The sequence below is a fragment of the Chlamydotis macqueenii genome, chromosome 9, assembly GCF_036417535.1.
Source record: "Chlamydotis macqueenii isolate bChlMac1 chromosome 9, bChlMac1.mat, whole genome shotgun sequence".
Classification (NCBI taxonomy): Eukaryota; Metazoa; Chordata; class Aves; order Otidiformes; family Otididae; genus Chlamydotis; species Chlamydotis macqueenii.
The window spans coordinates 11,513,989-11,536,085 of record NC_141564.1 but is presented as its reverse complement, the minus strand read 5'-3'; the positions used below and the strand labels follow the sequence as shown (position 1 = coordinate 11,536,085).

The 22,097-nt window shown below is 37.0% G+C and overlaps 1 protein-coding gene across 9 annotated transcripts in view; it reads right to left on the bottom strand.

Moving 5' to 3' along the window:
- The window catches only part of U2SURP (U2 snRNP associated SURP domain containing), a 44,751-nt gene extending 22,931 nt beyond the window's left edge, over positions 1–21,820 (bottom strand). For 2 of the 9 annotated variants that reach the window (XM_086754165.1, XM_086754171.1), the window contains exons 1-14: positions 21,685–21,820; positions 15,532–15,579; positions 12,394–12,492; positions 11,156–11,270; positions 10,627–10,760; positions 9,456–9,497; positions 8,574–8,641; positions 6,762–6,856; positions 6,643–6,678; positions 6,457–6,539; positions 5,816–5,981; positions 4,497–4,708; positions 3,511–3,554; positions 181–285 (exon numbers count right to left, since the gene is read on the bottom strand). In XM_086754165.1, the coding sequence (XP_086610291.1) occupies positions 181–285; positions 3,511–3,554; positions 4,497–4,708; positions 5,816–5,981; positions 6,457–6,539; positions 6,643–6,678; positions 6,762–6,856; positions 8,574–8,641; positions 9,456–9,497; positions 10,627–10,760; positions 11,156–11,270; positions 12,394–12,492; positions 15,532–15,579; positions 21,685–21,729 (1,292 nt within the window). In that variant the 5' untranslated portion in view covers positions 21,730–21,820. Of the gene's footprint in view, positions 1–180; positions 286–2,773; positions 3,467–3,510; positions 3,555–4,496; positions 4,709–5,815; positions 5,982–6,456; positions 6,540–6,642; positions 6,679–6,761; positions 6,857–8,573; positions 8,642–9,455; positions 9,498–10,626; positions 10,761–11,155; positions 11,271–12,393; positions 12,493–15,531; positions 15,580–21,684 lie in introns of those variants that run through there. The other 7 variants (XM_086754166.1, XM_086754167.1, XM_086754168.1 and 4 more) reach the window with 7 other exon arrangements.
- Positions 21,821–22,097: the final 277 nt, after the last annotated feature.

Here is a 22,097-nt window from a genome sequence, read left to right as displayed (position 1 = left end):
TAGCAACAATTAGAATAAAAGTCAGTCTTCATAAAAAGACAGAATTTGTACAATTTGTAAAATTTAAATCCGCACATATATACAGTAAAACCACTTCTTATTAGTATTTCAGAAATGCAAAATATTAGCAACAGTGAAAAGAGTTAACACTATTTCAAACCGAAGCAAAGTAATAAGCACCTGAACATCGGGTTGTTGATTTCTCGGTTCATGATCATGGCTTCAAACATAGGCCCTTCCCGTACCACAAACTCTATCATTCGATGTATCAAAGCGAGCAAATTCCTACAACAACAACACAGTTAAAGAAAAATTGATTCAGACCTAACACTATATAAAACTACACTCCACCTAAGATACTACAACTGTGCAGGAGATTATTTTGCTGTATTGTTAAGAAAACTGTATAAAAGATAAGGTAACATGGAACATATCATAGCCTTGCATCACAGACATGGGCATTCTAAAATGAAAACATGCCTAGGAGTGGTGGAGTAACAATTTAAGAAGATACTTCATTCCTGATTTTCCACGGCTTAGCCTACAACCAGCTCTTGCCTAGTAGAAGCTTAATATTCTTTATGCATAAAAATGGGCAACCGAACACCAAAGTACAATTAACTACTGAAAACTAAACCCTCATCTAAATTGTCTAGAACTAAGACCAAATGTTAGCTAGAGTTCTTCAAAGGAACAGTGGCTGAATATTAAGCTCAAAATTAAACACACATACTTTTGAATATTCAATAGAAACTGCATTCAGCTTTCCAACTATTAAAGTATGAAAGGAAAAAGCAAATAGCCTTCTTGATCCCAAAGCAGGTAATGGTTTTACTAAATTTAGATAATCTCTTTTTGGTCAAGACTCAACTATTGGCATAAAACAAAACTGTCCATCATTTCATGTCATACCATCCAATGTTTCCTCCCTCACACACTCAAGTGAACCAAATCACAATTAAAAAAAAAAAAAAAAAAAAAAAAATTAAAAATCTGTATTTGGCACTATGTCCTGAGACAGGCAAGAAAGTGCACATTTTTCAAGCCGCATCTGAAAATGCAGAGCCACTTATAAGCATACTAACAGCAGACAGTCATATCAGCTTTATAAAAAATAGTGATCTCCAGTTTCCAACCTTTTGGGGTTTTTTGGAAACAGGATCTTGAATTTCAAATATGGGTTACCTATATATATCAAAAGGTTCACAGCATGTGTCCTTTGAATGTGATGCAAACAAAAAAATTGCAGATTTTTACATTTTTAAATTTATCTTCTTAGATGTAACAAGTGCATATTGGTTCTTTACACGCATCATTAGATTTCCTTTCAGCAATTTTTTAATTATTAAAATTAAAAAATTGTTACATTGAAAAGCTGCAGAATTTTCTATTACTTCTTAGTAATGAGGTGATTATTTTCCACCATGAGTATTCAATGTTCTATCACAGATATAATGCACTAGATAAAAAAAAATTCAACTTAAAAACATTGTAAGAAAAATCTGCCTGTCATCTGCAAAACTTTGCAAATGTTCTGCTTTGTACCAGCTAGCATTAAATCAACATTTGCCTCAATTATTACACAAAAAAAACGAACAGCTACCTACAGCTCAATTTTCCTGTCTGTTTGCTTTTTATAATCCCAGAAACACTGTAAAGAGGACATAGTCTCAATAATTCTGCAGCCATTTTATTTAAAGTAGTGTTCTGAAAGTCTAAATAGTAAGACTATTCTTGTTACATGAACTGTATTTGAAAACATCAGTAAGAAAAAAATTTGCACTTAGCCTTCAAGCCTCCGAGCTATAACACCATTAATTTATTTTAAGATACATTCAATGTGATCATTTCTGGCTTCCTGCACAACCATGCCATTGGTTTTCATCTAATTTTTCTTTCATCAAGTACAATAAAATTGCATAAGAGCAGCTTATGCTTGAAAAAGAACATCTGCTTTGGAAAGACTTCAGGCATATGAAAAAAGATTCAGTATACCCCCTATCTGAGAGACGGTGTTACATGCATCTTGGTATATAAGATGTGACTACTTGAAAATTAATTTCCCAGAAAAAAACTTGATTGTGTACACTCAAGGTTTTCTGCTTAGTAAATGCTAAGTAGTAAGAGATGTTAAAAACTGATATTGAAATTTTTCAAAGGAGAATAATTGAATGTATTATCCCACTGAAGTCAGTCAAAATTTTTACATGATGCAAAGGACTAGGTAATAGTCTTAGCAGTTATCATTAGCATCTTTGTAAGTCATCAGGAAAAGAAAAAAGTATTTTCAAATACAATTCAATTAACATGAGCTACTCTTATCACACAAGCTTTCAAAACACTACAGTAAATAAAATGGAAACACATTTTTCTCTGAAACCTAATTACTCTGTAATGACTGTACAGTTTTATAAGTACTTGTTCTACTACTCAATGTTTTTCAAATCAAGACTCCTTCTGGTCGCCCTAATTGTTCATGTTTCTACCCAAAAACTGTACTGTCCTAAAACATCATCAAAAACACTAGTGCATTTGACCATCTATTAACAAATATGTTAATACACTACTATAACTAGCTTCACAAATCTTTCTTCCCCCCACACACACGCAAAAAAAAAAAAAGAAAAAAGGGACTTTGTGACAATTAAAACACAGTGTAGTAAAAAAGATGATAGTTTTAAGTGCATTATTTTAAAAAGTCATTTAGCTTAAGTTGGCCAACAAAAAAGTTTTTCAGTTATAATAAAACCACATTTATTGGAGCCGATCGTACCAATGTCTGGTCAAAAACTGTATACTTTCCCAATCCATCCCATGATGTTTTCCTGGTCCCCCGCTGCCGCAGACAGTTCAGCTGGTGTTGCTCACCAAGGCCAATGTCAAAGAGAATTTGGTAATCTTTTGTGCTTATTTACTTTTAAAACAGTGTTGTGTTCCTATGTTTGGGAAAAGGTTTTAGCTTAACTGAGCAAGAGTATACCTAAACTAGTGTGAAGGCAGGAGCACTGATTGGGACCAAAACGTAAAAATACCCTTGCAATACAGAACCACCTTTCTCAGCAACCAGAATTACAAATCAAAACTGATTTTTAACTGAATTGGTTACAAAACAGACAAGCAAAAAAGAAAAGAAAAAAAAGCCCACAGCACCATACTGGAGAGAGTTGCATCCTAGCTAGGAGGTACTCAGAGGTTTACGTCAGGACTTACACAGTGTCTCTAAGCTAAGCTATTTGACCCTAGCGTTCACTAGGTAACTTCATCACCCTGCAACTATTTCTAGTGCACAAACGCAATGCAAAAGATAGTAACTCTTTGTTTTGGTGAGGATAGATTTAAGTAATTAAGATAAGGATAGTAAGACTGTGAAACACATTTCTCTCAAGTGTCATGAAAGAACCATTGCTCAGTCAAGCCATTACCTTTTCCTCAACATCAGCATTTTTCTTTAAAATTCTGAAGGGGAAATTTTCTATATTTAGATCAGTAATAATAAAGAAAAACATGTACCTTTCTGTTGGGATAACCACTTTGACTATGGCTTGCGACAGAGTCTGTATATGAAGTCACATCAGATAATAAACATAGAATATGTGAGTATTGTTAACAAGTAACAAGCAAAAATATACATATGCAATGAAAATACTACATATCTATCACAAGTTTTGCAGGCAATCACTGCTGTGAAGTTATAACTAAGCAATTACACAAAATGCAAATGGTTGTGTCAGTGAACTATAAAGGTTCACTAATTGCAACGTATCAGAACATTCCTGTCAGAATGTACACTGATGCACTGAATAGGTACTACGCTGAATATAATTAAGAAAGGAGTTCCAAAATTTATGAAAAGATTCTAAATTGTATGACTTGGATCACGTCGGTATTACTTTATTTCCAAGTCTTCCAAAAAAACAGCCCTAACATTTAAGTGTCATTCAAAGAATCAACAAATTCTTACAAACGTAAATCAAGTTGGTTTGTGATTACAAGATACTTACCCTTTTTATCAGCTAATATCCCAGAAAAAAATGTTTGAAAACTGACTCCATAAGTAGCATAAAATACTTACTCAATGTCCAGTTAATTACCTTCTACACAAAATACATCAAATCCTCTAGTGTAAAAATAACGCTACCCAAATTAAAACGTAGTATTTTCTCTACAGAAAACAATTTAGATACTGCAATTTGGCAGCCAACAAAAAGGGGGGACGTAGGAGAAAAAAATCCAGGGAGCCTGGAGGGGGAAAATGATAGCCAGATTTAAGTAGCACTAAAATAAATCCAGACCCAACATACTGTACTCTAGCACAGACATGAAACAGAGCTTCAGGAATTAAGTAGGTTCCCTTGGGCTACAGCAGGGAGCCAGTGAGTTCATACGCTAAGGGCCGCCAAAGTCAGCCTGAACAATGTAAATCTATGAAGCCATTGAAATACTGCCACAGATGTAGTATTTAACAATGAGATACGGCCCAGGGTACTGTAAGTTACCTTCTCAAAATCTTCCTTGTTTTTTGGTGGTGGTAACATTGGAGCATTAGGATTCTTCAATCTCTCTCTAGGCTGGGCATTAAAAGGCAGTCCTGACGGAGGAGGCGGGAGGGTGTGCTCCATCATAGAAGGTGGAATGTATATTGGATGTGGTGGTATAGGTACAGCTTTGCCCCAGCCTAGTTTCATTTCAAATGACATAATCATCTTGCCTGAAAAAGTGAAAGTAAAAAAAGAAATCAAAACAAACACCATTCTGGTATAAACTGGCTCTAGATTGCTAGAGATTTCTCCATGCAAGTGCAGCATTTAGGTTTGCCTGCCACAGTTTACTTTCTCCTTACATTGTTGATTAGTATATCACATTTATCAGACTACATGATGAAAGCTTATAACATGAAATGTTTTATTAATCTTCCTCCAATGTACATTTTCAGGAGACTACGGTACACAATTACTTGAATTCCAGTGGGACAAAAAAAAATTAAAAAGCTTTTGATAGTCAGCACATCAGAATGAACAAAGTAATTTTTAACTGTTAATACTTCTGCACTTCAATTCTTCAAAATGTGCATAATAACAAATTTCAAATTATGTTATTCAAAACCAAATGTAATAACCAATTAGACCTTCTATATACTGTAAGCCCATTCACGAATGGGCCTAGTAAAGTATCATTTTGAATAAGCTATGCAAGGGCAACTTTTCATTTTCTATTAAGGATGCTGACTTTTTATTTTCAGGCTCTTCCTGAACTCTAAGGACACAGCTGTCTTCATCATGTAAGATATTTTCTTAACTTTTTTTTCAAGTAAAACACAGACAAATTAGTCCATATGCAAAATTACATCTGGTGTAGTACAGTTACCTTTTCAGTATTAGGAATTTAGCTGTTATTCAAAAGAACATATTTATAACCAATTATTGATTATACCCTGTACACTAGTTAAATTTATCCACAAAAAAAAAGTTATTGTTGGTAAATAACCACACTTAATAGATTCCTTCTTAAAACAATTTATTTACAGAGGAGAGATTACCAAAGATTACTTCCTGCTCACACCTTCAAAACAGTCAGGTATTTTACATCTTTACCCACAGCAAAAGCCACCAGTACTCCCAGCCCTCGCATTTGCTATAGTTTTATGACAATCTGCTGCCGGTAAAAGTCAGTGTAAACTAAAAATCTCTGCCAGTGTGGTATCTACTGGAGTTAGAGCACACCTATCACTGTCTGATAAAACAACCTGAAGATGCACTTACAGTTACTCAAATTCCTACAAAGATAAGTACAATTCCAAACCGAGAAACCTGTTTACCATTTAAATTCTTTAACGCTCTTTCAGCATCTCTCCTGTTCATAAAGGCAACAAAGCCACAATTTCTTTCTCTTGCTCTTTCTTCATCAGTTCTTGGCCACATAATTTTAACACTCGCTAATGGTCCGAAGCGTCCAAATTCTTGACATAACATCTCTTCATTCATCTACATGAAAAAAAAATGTAACAATTAGCACCTTGCTACTGTACTTCTAAGAAACCTTTCGTACTGTCTAAATGTCAAGATTTCATTTTTCTGAGTTTCTTGAAAAACACTTCATTGACAACTCCACAATGTGATCTACTGCAATAATAATTTTTTTAAATTGCATTTTAAACTGAGCACGCTCAAATTTTTAAGATATGATCCACCTTGCACGGAAATATCCATGGAAAAACAATTTTAACTGAGCATTTTTGCATCTAGTAACTGATAGTACAAACCTGAACTTTTGCACCATCGCGTACAGAGCATTTATTCAAATCAATACTGCCTCTGCAGTCACCACTTGTACCTAGTATGTGTTTAAACATATGTGTACAGTTTAAAATAAAAAAGGGGGTAAAACGCCACCAGAAAAAAGTTTCAGCTGGACCCAAATATGCTAACTCTGCACTTCACTCCTTGGCTCCAAACTTACTTGAGGATTAATGTTTCCAAGATACAAATTTGTTGTGCTTGGATCTCCAACATCATGTGACCCTGGTGCATAATCATCCAGTACTACAATGATGGAAGAAAAAAAATCACAAAAAAAAGAAGTCATAACTCTTGCTATGCACTTAAGTGACAACATTATATTGAATGAGAAAAGAATCTATATTACCACCAGACGATCTGTTTCTTCTTGAAGGAGCATCCACTGAATAAATAGAAGAAAAATACATACAATTTAGTCTACAAATTTTGTAGCCCAAACAAAGATAAAAAATAACATCTACTTACTCGAACGACGCTGGCCATCCGAATCTGATTGAGGTGGTTCAAAACGACTCAATCTACCTTTTGTTTTATGTCTTTCATCACGCTCCTCTTGTATTCTACAAAACAAGATTAACATAAGTAGCGACTTAATCCTACTTTGAGGTCTTTATTCTAAAATTTTCAATTAACTTCAGAAATATGAGAATTTTTAATATTAAACAACGGGCTTGTTAAAAATTTCAAATTGCCATATGTTTGAATTTCTGTTTAATCAATTGGAATACATCTACCAGAATTATTCCAATTGCATGTTCTCACATTCATACTGTGTTTTAATCTCAAAAAGAATTGAGTTTGTTTGAGAAGCAATTTACAAGACCAGAAACAAGAATTGTGCTCTGAAAAAGTGACTCAATTTCACAATCTACTGCCAAAGATCCACTGACTGTTCAGATGACTTTTCAAGATGCACACAAGTACTTAGTGTCTATCTTTTCTAAGCCTCATTCGTGTAGACTGTCATCTTGTAGGGCAGAAGACATTCTCACATGATCATTTCCAGAACATACAGGACCTCAACTCAGTTTACACCTCTGACGACAGTACTCACACAAGTAACTATTTGGTTCTTTGTAGTTTGGCCTTTAATCCTTGTACAAAGATACTGTGTACCAGGAACGTAAGGCTGAGAATCTGCCTTCTGAAGCATTATTCAGCTTGTTTTTTAAATTATGCAAGCTGAAGAACTTCTCTAAACTTTAATTACAAGTCTTATTTCTGCATTAACAGAAAAGCTTGACCTGTTACTGCAAGTCCTCTGAATATACTTTGAGAGACACTGACAAAACTTCTTATTCCTCCTGAGCCCGATACGCATTTTAATTTCCTATCAATCTCTCTGCTACACCTCCATCAAGAGAAAAGTCAACATCAAAAACCTGGACATCCTCACACACATTACCGTACCCACTTGTCTTGCTGTATCTTCACTAACTTTAATAACCCATGAGACCATGTTAACAAATATTGTCATTTACTGGCTCGCATGTGCTAATTCATAACAGAATTGCATGCCCAGTTCCACTTGTAAGTAACATACTGACAGGAGCTGTCAAAGGAACAAACCAAGGTTTCAATTTTTTATCCTGGTAGATGGCTGGTTGATTCAATCATCAAAGCTTCTATTCACATCTAACTGATCCAAAAATCATCTTAAATAGCTTTGGAAACATAGCCAGTCATTTACTTACTGGGATCTCTGAAATAGTTTACGCATTTATATGTAACTGTTTTGGTTAATTGCTCTGGCTATTCTTCTGCTTAGGAAGGCAGTACCAAATTGTTTCAAAGGACACAAACATCTCTGACATACAATGTAATCCATTCATTTCAACAGAAAAAGATTTAAGTCATCATATCAGGCTTTTTTGGTTTGTTTTTGATCATTTTATAGCCTCTGGTCGATGCTAGATTTCAAACAAAGTCCTTTCCACCAACAGTGGAACTAAACACTTATCACAAACCAGCATAAGAAAGGGCAGAAGTATGGCAGAAGTATTAAGGAACATCAGAGAACTAGTTAGACAGCAACTGATTATGCAAACAAATCACAGACACCTATACTGAATACCTAGCAGCATGGGTTTGTCCTCTGTTTAATTATTACTGAAATTGCTAGTTAAGTCATATCAGTCCACAAGCCTTTGGGGGGGGCGGGGTGTGAGAATCTACTTTGGGAAACAGCCTAGCAAGAATGATCCTAAATATTGCCTGTAAAAACAAGGTAAAAACCTTGCATCTTTTTTATTTAGGGTAAAAACTAGTCAAACTTACTGCTTTAATTCTTCTTTGAAGAGTTCCAAATTACTCTTTTTCTTTTCCTTCTCTCCCTTCTTCAAAGGCTAAAATTAAAGATACATCAGCCAACATTTCAGCAGATAAACAAAAATAAAAGTTATATGTATACAGCAAAATTTTATATAATTTCCATGCATCTTTTACCCACAGCTTTCAAATCAAGTAGACTACAGGAGGAAATAAAAAAAAAAAAGACAAAACGAAACAAAAACAAAAAAAAAACAAACAAAAAAACCCACCACAGACTTGCAAATATTAAGACTAAGCGCTACGAAACACAAAGCTAGAAAATATAAAAATAAGGACAGCTTAAACTAAACTTTGCTACTTCTCACTGTTACAATATAGCACGTGTGATTAAACACTCTCTACAACATATAAATTTAAAATATCTTGCTGTATTTTGTCAGTTTATTCCACTCAAAAACTTAGAAGCTGTGTCCCTAGCAAATCGTCATGCTCTAATTAAATTGATACATATGTGTACATATATATGTAAATTATTTTACATATATATCTATTCAATTATTTATTCTACAGACAAACATTCTATGTAAAAATACTTTCCTTCTCTAGCTTCCTTTCAGACATAAATACAGGTCTGAAGAAACAGTTACTCTAAATAGTTCAAAATCCTCAGAAGAAACACTCTTGAACAACAAAGAATATGGATATTGTAATACTTTTTTTTTTTTCACTGTAATATATGCACCTTAACTAACTCATGTGAACTCTTATCTTCAACAACATTGCTTTTATATAACCGAATTTAAATGAAAACGTTTCCAATAGGCAGACATACAAAATATTTATTGTGTTACACACTACAGCTTTGGAAAAACTGGACTTCCTACTCACCCCAGGCAAAGTTGTTTGTTTGTTTTTGTTTTTGGGGATGGTCTGCCAAATAAATAAAATCATTTTTACCTCATTATCTTCAATCACCATTGGACAGGGCAAGTGAGTAAACTGATTGCATTACTTGATAAGTATTTATAACAAATTTGAAAAGCAGTAATATTTTTACAGTACAAATACTTGCATATGACAGAACAGAGCTCAGCATAACAAAAATGCTACAATTAATTTCTGTAACTGTACAGCTTTAAATACAATGAAAATCAAACCTGCCATCCAGTATTACCCCACTAGTCTAAATTCGACTTTTACTTAAAGCTGGAGGGAGGCTAGGATGCGATTACCCACAAGCATCACATTACATCTTAATTCCCACCCTAACAAGTAGTACCATACATGTTTCACTTAAGCTTAAAAAATTGTACTAAGTTCTATTAAAAGACTTTCTAAAGAAGTCCAAGACATTAATTACACATTACACACACATAGTAGTAGCAATAATCATAGGAAACTATTACTTATCTTGAAGACCAAGTTTGTTCATTATATTTACATTACTTTTTAAGATGAAATCTCAGTTCAAAACAACAACAACAAAGTATCAAACCATGCAAAAGTCAAAACAAATTAAACAAAGGTGTTTGGCTTCAAAAATGTGCAAGTTGCACAACTTCCGTGGTACAACTCAAAGAGATAAAGGGACTTCTCAAACATCACTAGTGAAAAAAAATAAAAAAAAAATAAAAAAAAAACTTCACCAAGGAAAACTTGGATCAATGCAAAGGTCTTTTTTTCTTTTTTTAAGTTATAAAAACCTGAGAACAGATGGCAGCCAGAAGAATTGCTTCTAAAACTTAACAAGTTTTCGGGACTGGAGATACTGCTACTTTGCAACAGTCACTAAATCTGTACTCATGAGAAGTCCGCCTCAATTAGCAGGAAGACAGTAAAAACATACAGTAGCCAAATCACGGGTACGCCATGACAGACAGAGGGCTACTGAACCTCAGCATTTCATCATCTTGTTATTTGCTACTGGATTTAAACAAATCAAAATTTCCACCTTCTTTTAATATGTGACAAATGCAGATAGAACTACAATGCAAGATCACATAGACCTTCTTCTAAGCAATTCCTAAGTATGAGGTTAATATTCAAGGATGAAACTTACAGGCTTTTTGGTTTCTATCATTAAGAGGGATGGAGGCTTCTCATTAGACGGCTGGCTTGGTTGATTTTTTTGATCCGAAAAACGTGATGAAGGCTTATAGATTTTACCCCGTTTTTCATCTGTTTCATGCTCCTCTGAAATTAAAGGCAAATTAAAAACAAATTATATTAACTAATGCCACACAATACTGTTCATTGGAAAGAATGCTGTTGTTCTTCATTCTTGTTCATTCAACTCAATATTATTTCATTTTTTAAAAAGTTATAATACAAACATTCTGTAATTTAACATCTTTTAATATGAAGAAAAAAGAATAAAGATCAGGTATTTTAAAACAAAGCATTTTTTCCTCTGAAGTTTAAAAGATAAATCACACCACTAACTACCTAGTGAGTCAAAGCATAAAGTAGATTTTTAGCATCGTTTCCTTTGCTGCTTCTAATGAAACATATTAATTTCAAAATACAATTCATCTTTATTCAAAGCCAAAAGATCCACCACCATCCCCCCCAAAAAAGGTGACTTATACCTTTAGATGCATTAACGATTCCTCCTCTTACAAATGTTTTCACTTTATTACCATCACTTCCTTCAAAGGCAGCAAGGAATTCTTCATAAATTTCTGCAGCAGCCTTCTCATCCTCCTACATAGCAAATGTTAATCTATTTACTATCACCACAGAACAACCTTCACTAGACAGCTACTCTTAAATTAGCTATGTGACATTCTCTTTTTGTTTTCTGGAGTTCATGCTACAAACTGCTCCAAACAAAAGTCTTCATTTTAGACAAGAATTCAAATTTCTGAGAAATGTGGGAAGAATACAGTGCGCGATATGTAAAGCAAATAAGGCCTGCATGCTCAAATATGACTGTGCATTTACAAGAGTTTACACGGCAATCTAACATTCAAAATATGCCAAATAGAAAAGATCATATGAAGGACTAGCATTATGAGACTGGAGCTTTGTTGTCCTAAGCATCAAAGAACAGTATGTATTCCATCTTACCGATTATGATAAACCCATGTGACTGAAGGAGATTAAAAACAGGATCACCTTTACGCATTTTCCAGAGAATAAGTTAATTCAATGACTTAAAGTTGAGTGAGACACTAAATTTAGCACCACCGTGTTTCTTTAGGCTAGTATTTCCAACAACTTAGCAGGAGATATCCCACTGAAATATAGTAAGAGGTGTGTGTAAAGTTCAAAGGCCAAAGTTTTCAGAACTTCCACTTTACCAACTATAAGCTAAGTATTTCCTAAAATTTGGATGCCTCTAAGTATCCTAAAACTCAGCATCAAATTTTAATGTTTTATTAATTCCAAAATAATTCATTAACAAAAGTACAGTTTACAGAATAACAAGAATGCCTACTGAAACAATTCCAGAGATCATAGGTACTCTTTCTAATTACTGAAATCCAATGACAGAGAGCAAGTGAAGAATGTAACCTAAGGTGACGGTTGTCTTCATTTTGAGCAACACAGCAATCAATAGATTGTCATAATTCAGTATTTCAGGAAGCCAGGGAACTTGATTTCTCACACAGAAGGGGAGAGAAGCAAGTCCCTCCCTCTATCCTTAATGCCGTGGACGCCAAGAACAAATTAAAATATGTAAAATATAATTCACTTTCATTCCTAGAAAACTGCAATTATCAAAAACAAAATAAGGTAATTTGGTGATTAAGTTAGTTATAATCAAAAAGCAAACTTATTTCAGCTCTGCCTATAAAATAAAATTTTTGTTGTATACCATTACCTTCTTTTTTAATTCTTCTTGCTCCTTCTTGCTTAGAGTTCGTTTGGCAGCACTCATTTTGCCAATACTGAATGCTTTAAGTTTGCTTTCCATTAGAGGCTGCAAAAGGAATAAGAAAACAAACACTAAGCCATTTACAAAACAGTTAAAATATTGTTACTCTTTACCTGGGTCTAGATTAGAAACTTTCTAACTGTATTGACTTAACCTAAACAAAACAAAGAACAGTCTTCCTGTACTTCTCTATGAACATGCCATTATCTAATGCAACCAAGAAAATTAAATCTATATTCTTTTCAAAAACAGATCATCCTTGGTTTAATGAAAAAGCTTTTAATACACCATTCAAACACAGCTGAAATCTGAAGGGTACTTGCTGTAAGAACCTGGAGATGTTATCAGTACACAACACAGTTTCTAAACTTTTGGAAATATATACTTTGCACTGTAGTTCCTTTTTGATCATTGTCATTGTAGTTGTAAAAGCTTTTCTGACTAGTTTGGTCAGAAGAATGTTTGCCCAAGGTTGAACAGATGTAACTGAAGAACAAAACAGATGCTGAATTTCAGTTGTACTTCAAGGTTGTATGTAATATTTTTGCTTGAGGAAGAAAACGCATTCTTGAGGTATAAATAAAACAAAAGACCTCACACATTTAGTTCCTAAATTCTTTCTATTTTAGGCAATTTAACCTCTATTCCTTCCTTCTTGAAACCCTGTGAAGGAAGGACTCTGTGTAACAGTCATTTTTTGAGAGCATGGAATTAGAATGTTTAAGATTCTATTTAGGCAGTTAATAGACAGTAAAGCGTTGAGAGAGGAAAGACAACAGGATGAAGATGATGTTCAAAAGACATGAGCAACGGGAAGGAAAGGAGAGAAAACATAAGAAACTTCTCTGGAAAATCCTAGCATAACACAGTAATTCATAAAGAATCAGCACAAGAAAACAAGGGGAAAAAGCCCCAAAAGTCCAAAACATAAGCTATTAGCCTTTATCTTAAAAATACTTTAGATGCTCTTACACAGCACAAAATGATGCTTAAAACTATCGCTTTTGCAATGACAGTTCTTAAAAAAAAATCACCTCAATTTAATAAAACACAAAAATGAATAAGTTGACCAACTTAACTGTTGTCTTTTTTAAAAATTTCAGATGGCAACTGCAGAAAGAGTTGCCTCTAGGAATAACTTCCTTTGTAAATGGCTTTATTTCTATTATCAGCTTCCTATTCAGAACTTTTTACATATGAAAAAGCACTTTGAAAAACAACTGTTTGAAGTATCTTCAGTTTATAATCCTTGTCTAGTATCACAAATACCTCTTAGCGTGTGACCAAAATGTGCCAAGCGTATGACCAAAATAGCTCATATTTCTCTGAAAAATGTTCCCTACTTCATCATAAAAAGGAAAAATTATCAGTTATAAATTAATGCAGAGTTGTCTGTGGAGTTATCTGGTTTATGACACCATGTTTGTCAACATGAGCTGCTGTGACAGGCTTATCAGGAGCTTTTCATGCATCTGTGTGTTTTTTAAGTTAATAAAATCCAGTTTTCCTGTTGTCTAAAAGACAGCTTATATTTCAGTATGACAAAAAACCTTGGCAAAATGTGGGCATACTGCCACAGCACAGCAATGCAGACAAAACAAACACCACACTCCCACTCAAGGCTTATCCTGTCATCAGAAAATAATCTCTCACAGTAACGTTACAGGATACCTGCACATCAGCCATATGAACATATGTTCTAGTGCTTCCCTTGAAGCAGTTGTAAGAGAACAGGAGTTCTGGCACCAAGAGCCCCCCAGTGTAGAAAGGGTCTCAGGGGGAAAAAAAAAAAAAAAAAAAAAAACACCAACACAAAACAAAAACCACTGCCTTGAAAGTGGCTACAGCAATATAACGTTAATAGGATTAAACTAATTTATGCCTGACAGTTACATTCCAGTAGGCAATTATAACTATTATTCACCATACGCAGCTTCACAGAATTCCTAACAACAGAGATGAAGAAAATTCTAAAAGTAAAGATAAAACTTTTAGCTGAGTAATCAAATAACTGTATGAAAGCAAACTCTCATTAAATATAACACTGCATTGACTATAAGAAGTACAGAAGTCCCCATTGCATAGACAACACAAAATATTCAAAAGAAATTTAACAGTAATTTTCCAAATTGTAGTAAAGCAAAGCAGCATCTACTTTACGAAAAGTTTCTGCCATCACAATTTGAATAATCATAGAGTAGTTTGAGTTGAAAGGGACATTAAAGATCTTCCAGTTCCAACTCCCTGCCCTGGGCAGGGACACCTTCCACGAGGCCAGGTCCCTCAAAGCCCCATCCAACCTGGTCTTGAACACTTCCAGGGATGGGGCATCCACAACTTCTGTGGGCAACTTGTTCCTGTGCCTCATCACCCTCACAGTAAACATTATGTAAGAAATGCTTGTCTTACAAGCAACTTAACAGCTGGTAACTGACTTTTTCATACACAAAATCAAATTGAAATCTTGAAGAAAATCCAAACCACAGAATTAATAGTCTGGTATTAACGCTCTGCTTGGCTCTTGCTGCCTGTTTTCATTTGAGCTTAGAAAGAGGTAGGCCTTCAAGCAACATACCAACCACATGACCAAGCAAAGGTAAATTATTCAGTCTAGGTAATTATGCTTACATTTTGCTTTAAATACATTCTACAAGAAAGTATATTCTATTAGATAGAAAAATAAAGGATTAAACTAGGGCCACATTGTCTCGTTTTTGAGAAGCCAACTGTATACAAAAAGACACTTTAATATTCATGGACTCTTATGATTAATCACCTCATGTTCTGAGATATTCCTCAGTGTAAGAGATAAAGATATACAGAGTCCTTACAGCTTCTTCCTGTTCAAGTATCTATTATGAATGCAATACCACGCAGCAGAGCTTCCTACACTACTGGTAGTTTGAAAGTTTCAAGGAATATTTTTAAACTGAAAAATCAATGGTTCATTTACAAACACCTACAGATTAGATACCAAATGCACCAGAGCCTGCCTGGAGCAAACAGTTTTCTTTAGAGAACAGATCTATTCTGAGTTTGGTTGGATTTTTTGTTGCTGTTGTTTTTAAATATTTTTGGACTTACATGTGTATCAGAAGACCCAGTGGTGTGTACTGCATCTGGCACTCTGACCTGAAGAGAGAATGAAGGCGAGGTGAGGCATAGGAAAAGAAACAGACAACCAACCTCTGTTCTTTTGTTGTTTGGGGTTTTTTTTAATTCATTTCTTAGAATGTGATTTTCATTTCAACTTCAACATCCAAATATATAAGAACAAAGACACATACAATGTATATTAATGATAGATCTGAACAGGGTCACAGCATAAACAGTGTCAAGGCAAACAAGAGATTAAAGAGAACACTGTTCTTGCTACCATTAAAAACATCTAAATTTCCAGAGTTGGATTTTATAAACATGCTATTAACAGCACAGCAAGGAAAAAAAATTGTTTGTTACAGTGAATCTGCAAGAGTTGTCATTAAAGGCTGTTTAAGATTACAAGAAGTACTTGATGATATTTGCCTTACTAGAAAATAATTACCAAATCTGCACTTGGTACGTTGTGCATAGATGGAAGCTAGCCACCTCAAGAACACTAATTCAAGTCCCAATTTCTGAGTATGTACTAACATAATTAAACTGCAACTGAACTTTAACATGTAAATCAGCATATGTACAAAATTTGATCAGACTTTTTTTAAAATCAGCTTTTTAAATGAGTTTAAGTGATGGAGAACACCCCAACAAACAGGACTGAAGACATTTTTAAGTTACGTAATGCCCAAACTTCAGAAAGTCTCTCTGACATACATCTACTATTAAGACATAACTGCCTGATGCACAATTAGTATCTAAATTGAACTTTAAGTCAAAATAAAACATTTCCATTAGCCGAAATCTGTTTATCAGTTACAGAACATTAGCACTTATCCTTATCACCAGGAATTTATAGTTTCTACCAGAAACAGTAATATATGGTGCTCATCTCCCGTCTCCCAAAATGGACGAGCACCGAATGCTACTCTAGAAGATAATTTAGGAAACATTGTTTTCATTTTGCAGCATGCTTTTTCATCAACTATGACAGAGACATTTATCTTTGGACAAGCATATTCCTATGTTTTATAGTCAAATAAATTTAGAAAAAGTGGTACACAGCACTTCAAGAAGCAGAACTAAGTCCACAAAAGTAAAGAGAGACACAAAGACACAACCCTTAAAAGCAAAACGCTCCAGGGAATATGTTTGGGGTTTTTTAAGAAAGAGGAAAAAACCCAAACAAAACAACCAAATTATGTCTTACTCTCAAAGACCTCCCAAATCCACTTACCTGCAACAATATACATTGCTCACAAGGTACATCTTTGCACAGAAGTTAATAAAAAGTTCAGTTCACATGTAGCAGTTTGTTAAACTATACATGGAAGCAAATATCACAAGTATCTTCTACTAATACCACTTCCTGCAAACTTTTCCTCTGTATTTTGCGCTGGATTTTTTTGTGATTCACAACTGCCCATAGCACTCAAATCAGTGATCTGTTATCCACAGTTCTATGTACTGCAAAAATCTAGCTTAAGAAAACTTGTCCTCCCCCACAGTTCATAAATGTATAGCACAATATCACATAGATAAAAGAAAGACACTGTGCAAAAGAATTTCAGAGCTTGAAAACGGCATTCTCCCTGTTGCCAGCGGCCACCCTGTGGCAACCAACACATCAGTTACAATTCCATCCTTTGAAAAAAAAAAAAAAAAAAACCCAAAAAAAAAAACCACTTAGACCTGCAGTTAAAAAGATAAATCAGGTGGACTGCTACAGTGCAGTCTGCCTTAGCGTACTGACAGAGTCAAGACCTAGCACTGCCTGGGGGAAGGAGGCTGTTTGGCAACAGCAGAATGAAATGACCATTTCTCAATTCTCCACATCTGTTTAATTTACAGAAGTTTTGGAAAGCGACACTTTCCAACCGGGGTGGGTGCTGAAGCTGCTTAAGTGAAGACAACAAACAAGGCATCACACACAGTAACAAACGGTACCAACATTCAGTAAAACGACATTTAGTACACAATATCCAGAGGAAGAACATTTAAAAAAGTAACAGACACTAAATCTGCTTCTCCAGAAACAGAGCAGATGATACTGCTTAGAAAGGCTTTCAATGCATGGCAGCATGCAAGAGATACTGCAGGCTAACAGCAGGAAAGCAGGCCAATGATCAAAAAAGGCTGGAAGTCGCTGAGCTAGAAGCACAGCAACACTCCCCAATCCACCAACACAGACCACAGCACTGTAGAGCAAGCCACTCTGAACGTTAGCCAAGGAACAGAATTTCTACTAACGTGCACTCTGAAAACTAAAAATGGTTTCAGCTTTTAGACCAACTTTATCCCACAGCAAGTAGCAGCTTTGCAGAGCCACATTATTCTCCTCCTTAAACAGTTCTTATTTTTAAGGTCTTCTCTTCCTATCTACAAATTTAGTTCACACCTTTGGTACTGCTTCTGACCATTCAAGAAACTGTACCCACAAAGGACAAGCTGAAACGACTCTTGACAAAATTACGCATTGCTATCTGCCAGTTGCTAAATAGCAGTTATTTAAAAAAATAATTCTCACAGTACTGCACTTTGCATCCAACTGCATTGCCTTGACAAAAGGGGCCATTTTGTTTCCTTAAGAGTTACACCAGATGAGTTGACTCAACAGAATCACGCTGTCTTTCTAACATTCACAGAGAGGAGCATTTTAGAAGATGTTGCCCACCTGTGCTGAAACCTGGAGCAAGATTATTTTTTCCTCTTCTAATCACGTTCAGTAGCTCAACTGAACTAACTGTTGAAAGAAACATACCCAGAGCTCTGTCCTGCACCTGACGATGTCTGGGATGTGAGGATAGCTCCTGCACGTTTAAAACACTGACAGAAAAAATGTGATGAGTCCATCTTTCAGTCATTGCCAGCATAAACAATCTACAAATGTCCTCTTATCCCCAATTCACTCTCTACCACTCTGTATGAAACCTATCTTTTTTTTTTTTTTCCCTAAACCAGATCATTTTCTAGTTGGATCACTTTCTCAATATCTCACTGCACAAGTCCCTCAAAGAATTGTGCTAGCACAACTGAAGTAGCAATGCAGGCTGCTGAAATGGCATTCCAGTAAAATATGGCCCTGTCAAACCACAGTCTTGGAGGTCAGGTCGCTCAAAGCTCCACTACTGAGTCTTGTCAAGCTTACTCAACCTTCAAAGTAAAAAAAAAAAAAAAAAATTAAAAAAAAAATCTTCAGAGGACAATACTGTCTCAGATTCTGATGCCTAAGTTTTCTTCCAGCTTCATGGCAGCTTCCAAAGAAAACAGAGAAGAGACAACTGCTCTCCCAAACCTTCCTTCCTGTCAGCAGTGCAAATGCCCATAAATCAAACTCTTCAGTGTTTCTCCAAATTGAACAATCTCTAGATAAAACTGGCACGATCATGTTATTTCACAAATATTTAAAACATGCTGTATAAGATAAACAAACTTTTTAAAAAATAAATTAATATGGATGCTATTTAGTAAAACAAAGAGCAACAAAAGCACAAAAGCTGCCAATAAAACCCAGGAGACAATCCGTGGCTTTCCAAATGCTGAATGTTATTTTACAACTGTAATGGCTACAATTTAAACATAAATAAAAGCCTTGCCCTTACCAAAACTAACAGCTTCAGGGTAAAGTGTTTACAAAAAACTGGTATAAGTACTCTTACACTGTTTCAACACCTTCCACTGATTCTGCCCCCATACTGGGCAGCAGCTCACACTGAAGCACATCACTTTTGCAGATCTAACTGATCACCTAGGAAAAAGAGAGTTTGGGAGGTTCACCCCCAAATCACACCAAATCATCTGAAGAGGACAATATTTGGGATGGAAAAAGTAGCTAATGTTGGAACCAGTTTGTGCCACCACTGATACCAAGGAAAAGCAAATGGAATCACAGCTTAATTAAAGATGCTGAAGTCCAGCAAAGGCAAGGAGGTTTCCAGCCCATTTGTCTTTCTCGTTCTTCCTTTCCCTATCAAACTGTCTAGAAAACAAATGCTTGCAAACACCTGCAAATTATTTTATACCTGATCTGTTTACTCTTTAGATGTACTGGAACAGTGCATATTAATATTATTCACTATTTAAATAGACATCACTTGCAGACACAAAAGTAAATGTAAAATATTTGGGTTTTCTTTTTTTCAAAGTACTTCCAAGGAATGCTACTCCACTATAACCTTAAACTCAGAAGAACAGGAGCTGCCAATATGTAACTTCCTACTACTGGAGCGGAAACGAGGACATCTCCTTTTATGATTCCATCAACACAGGAACACACTTATGCCTCTCCCGCTCCTGGATCCAAGTATGTATTATCACTATTTTCTTTGGCACATAAAATAATATTAATTATATAAAACAAGTAGATCTAGAATGTAAAGCACGGTAAAGAGGCTACTGGAAACTCAGCATATACGTCTAGAGTCATGGGAAATTCAGGGGTTAGGGGGAACTGCACAAAGATGGCAAGATACAGGACCTCCTCAACAGGCCTCAACAGACTAACGCCCATGTGTGACTTTACACTCTCCAGCAGTCCCATTGACTTCCATGGGTTGGATGACTTCGTATGAAGAGTTAAGTGTCTGCACATACCTCTGCCGAACTGAGATCTAGGGCAGAAACCAATTCTTATAAATTAGTTATTACTGTATAGCAAAAAATATCGGTGCAGAAATAGTAAACGACACACAAAGAAGTCTATGATGTAACTGTGAAAAGAAAGGGATCACCTCTGGGCTGGTTTTGTATACATTACTGGTTGCAGTAATCAGTAATTAAATTATTATTCTATGTCTAATTTTACTTGAAATCCAAAAAATGTCTTATTCCCTGGAAGCTATTCTTCATAAATTAAGATCTACCTTACTACGAAGTTTTCTGTCCAGCTCTTCCTTGCAGTTCCAAGCCAAAGGCAAGATCCAAAAAAAATGTTTCCTGGCAATATTTGGAATAGATCATAAAAGGGAAACAAAACTAAAACTCTCCTGCTGTAATAACACCAACTGGGTAAACATGCAAGGCCTCTTGGAAACTAGATTTCAGCTAGTCTCCTACCAGCAAATAAATAAAAAATAAATAATCCTGTTTCAGTTGAATACAAAAAATGAGTAAAACCAATTAATCTATATAGCTGTGGAAACTCCTGAGCCAAAATTTGGCTTCTCCCTTGACTGATTTACACACTTACATGCAAAATCAAAAACAAACAAACAAACTGGAAGACATGTACTTCGGGCCCAAGGCTTCCACAAGGCCGAGTGAAAGGGAGTGTCACTAATACCTGATCCTCAAACCCTCACCTGCCAGCGTGCCCCCCAAAACATATCTTACCCTCTACTCTCTTGGTGGGAGAAGGATGCTTAGAGAGCAGGCAGCTCTGTGCTGTTACTACTTTCAGTGAGCCAGGCACTGGTTTCAGCACGCTGCTCTGGACAAGCTCGCCAGAACTCCGGCACTACCTCTGGACTTCTGGTCTGCCAACCCAACAAACAATAATTACAGGAAGTAGAGCGGGTACAGTGAAAAGAGCGGGGAACACCACAGTGATTTTGTGAAATTTGTAATTCGAAAAAAAAAAAAAAGAGACTCGATCTCAAGTTATCATTTTCCTTCACACTCACAAGTTGGAAACTAACCCCACGCGGGCTTCACTCCACGGGAAAATCAGGACTCCCAGCGCGAGCGAAATCAAACGCGTATACGGGCACGAGTAAGCCTCGGGCATTAACTAACCGTCCCCATCCGAAACGAGGGACGCGTCGCTCGTAGCGGGACGGCCCACGGCTGCGGCCACAGCGCGTTCCGCCGGGACCCCGCTCCCCCGCCCCCGCACCCCTCCCCCGGGGGCACTGGGACGCGAGGAGGCCGCTGCCGCCGGCCCGGGATACAGAGGCGCCCAGGGCGGCCCCGGGGAGTGGGGATGCCCCACGAAAGACATAGGCCCCCCAGCCCCGCCACCCCACCCCCTCCCGGGGCCCGCAGTCACCCCGGGCTGAGAGCAGGAACGGAGCAGGCCGCGCCGACCGCGCCTCGCCGCCCCGCCACTCCCAGGCCCCGCCACCGCGTCGGCAGACGGCAGCCGTGCCTCCCTGCGGCGGAGCGGGCCGATGGGCCGCGGGCCACCCCGCGGAACGGCCTCACCTTCCCACTGGTTTTCTGCGAGCCGCTCGGCGCCTTGTCCGCCATCTTGCCTCTCCCCTCGCTTAGCCCTGGCGGCGAGGAAGCGAGCGCCGATCCCACCGAGCCCGCGAGCGGAGGGCGGGAAGCTGATGGCCGAGCCACCGATGGGGCAGCCTCCGCCCGGGCGGGGCCTGTGCCCGTGCCCGCGCCCGCTCCTCGGCGGAGAGGCGGCGGCAGCGCGGGAGGTGCGGCGGGAGCGCGACACCTCGCGTGGGTGTCTGTGTCCATGTCCCTCCCGCGCCTCTTGCTCCCGCATTAGCAGAAGAAAACACAAATGAGGTCGCTAGGCAACCCAAATCTGCCTAGCAACCAGCTGCGGTAAGGAGGCAGCGACCGGCAGCAGCGACACCCGCTCGACCCCCGACCCCCCGGCG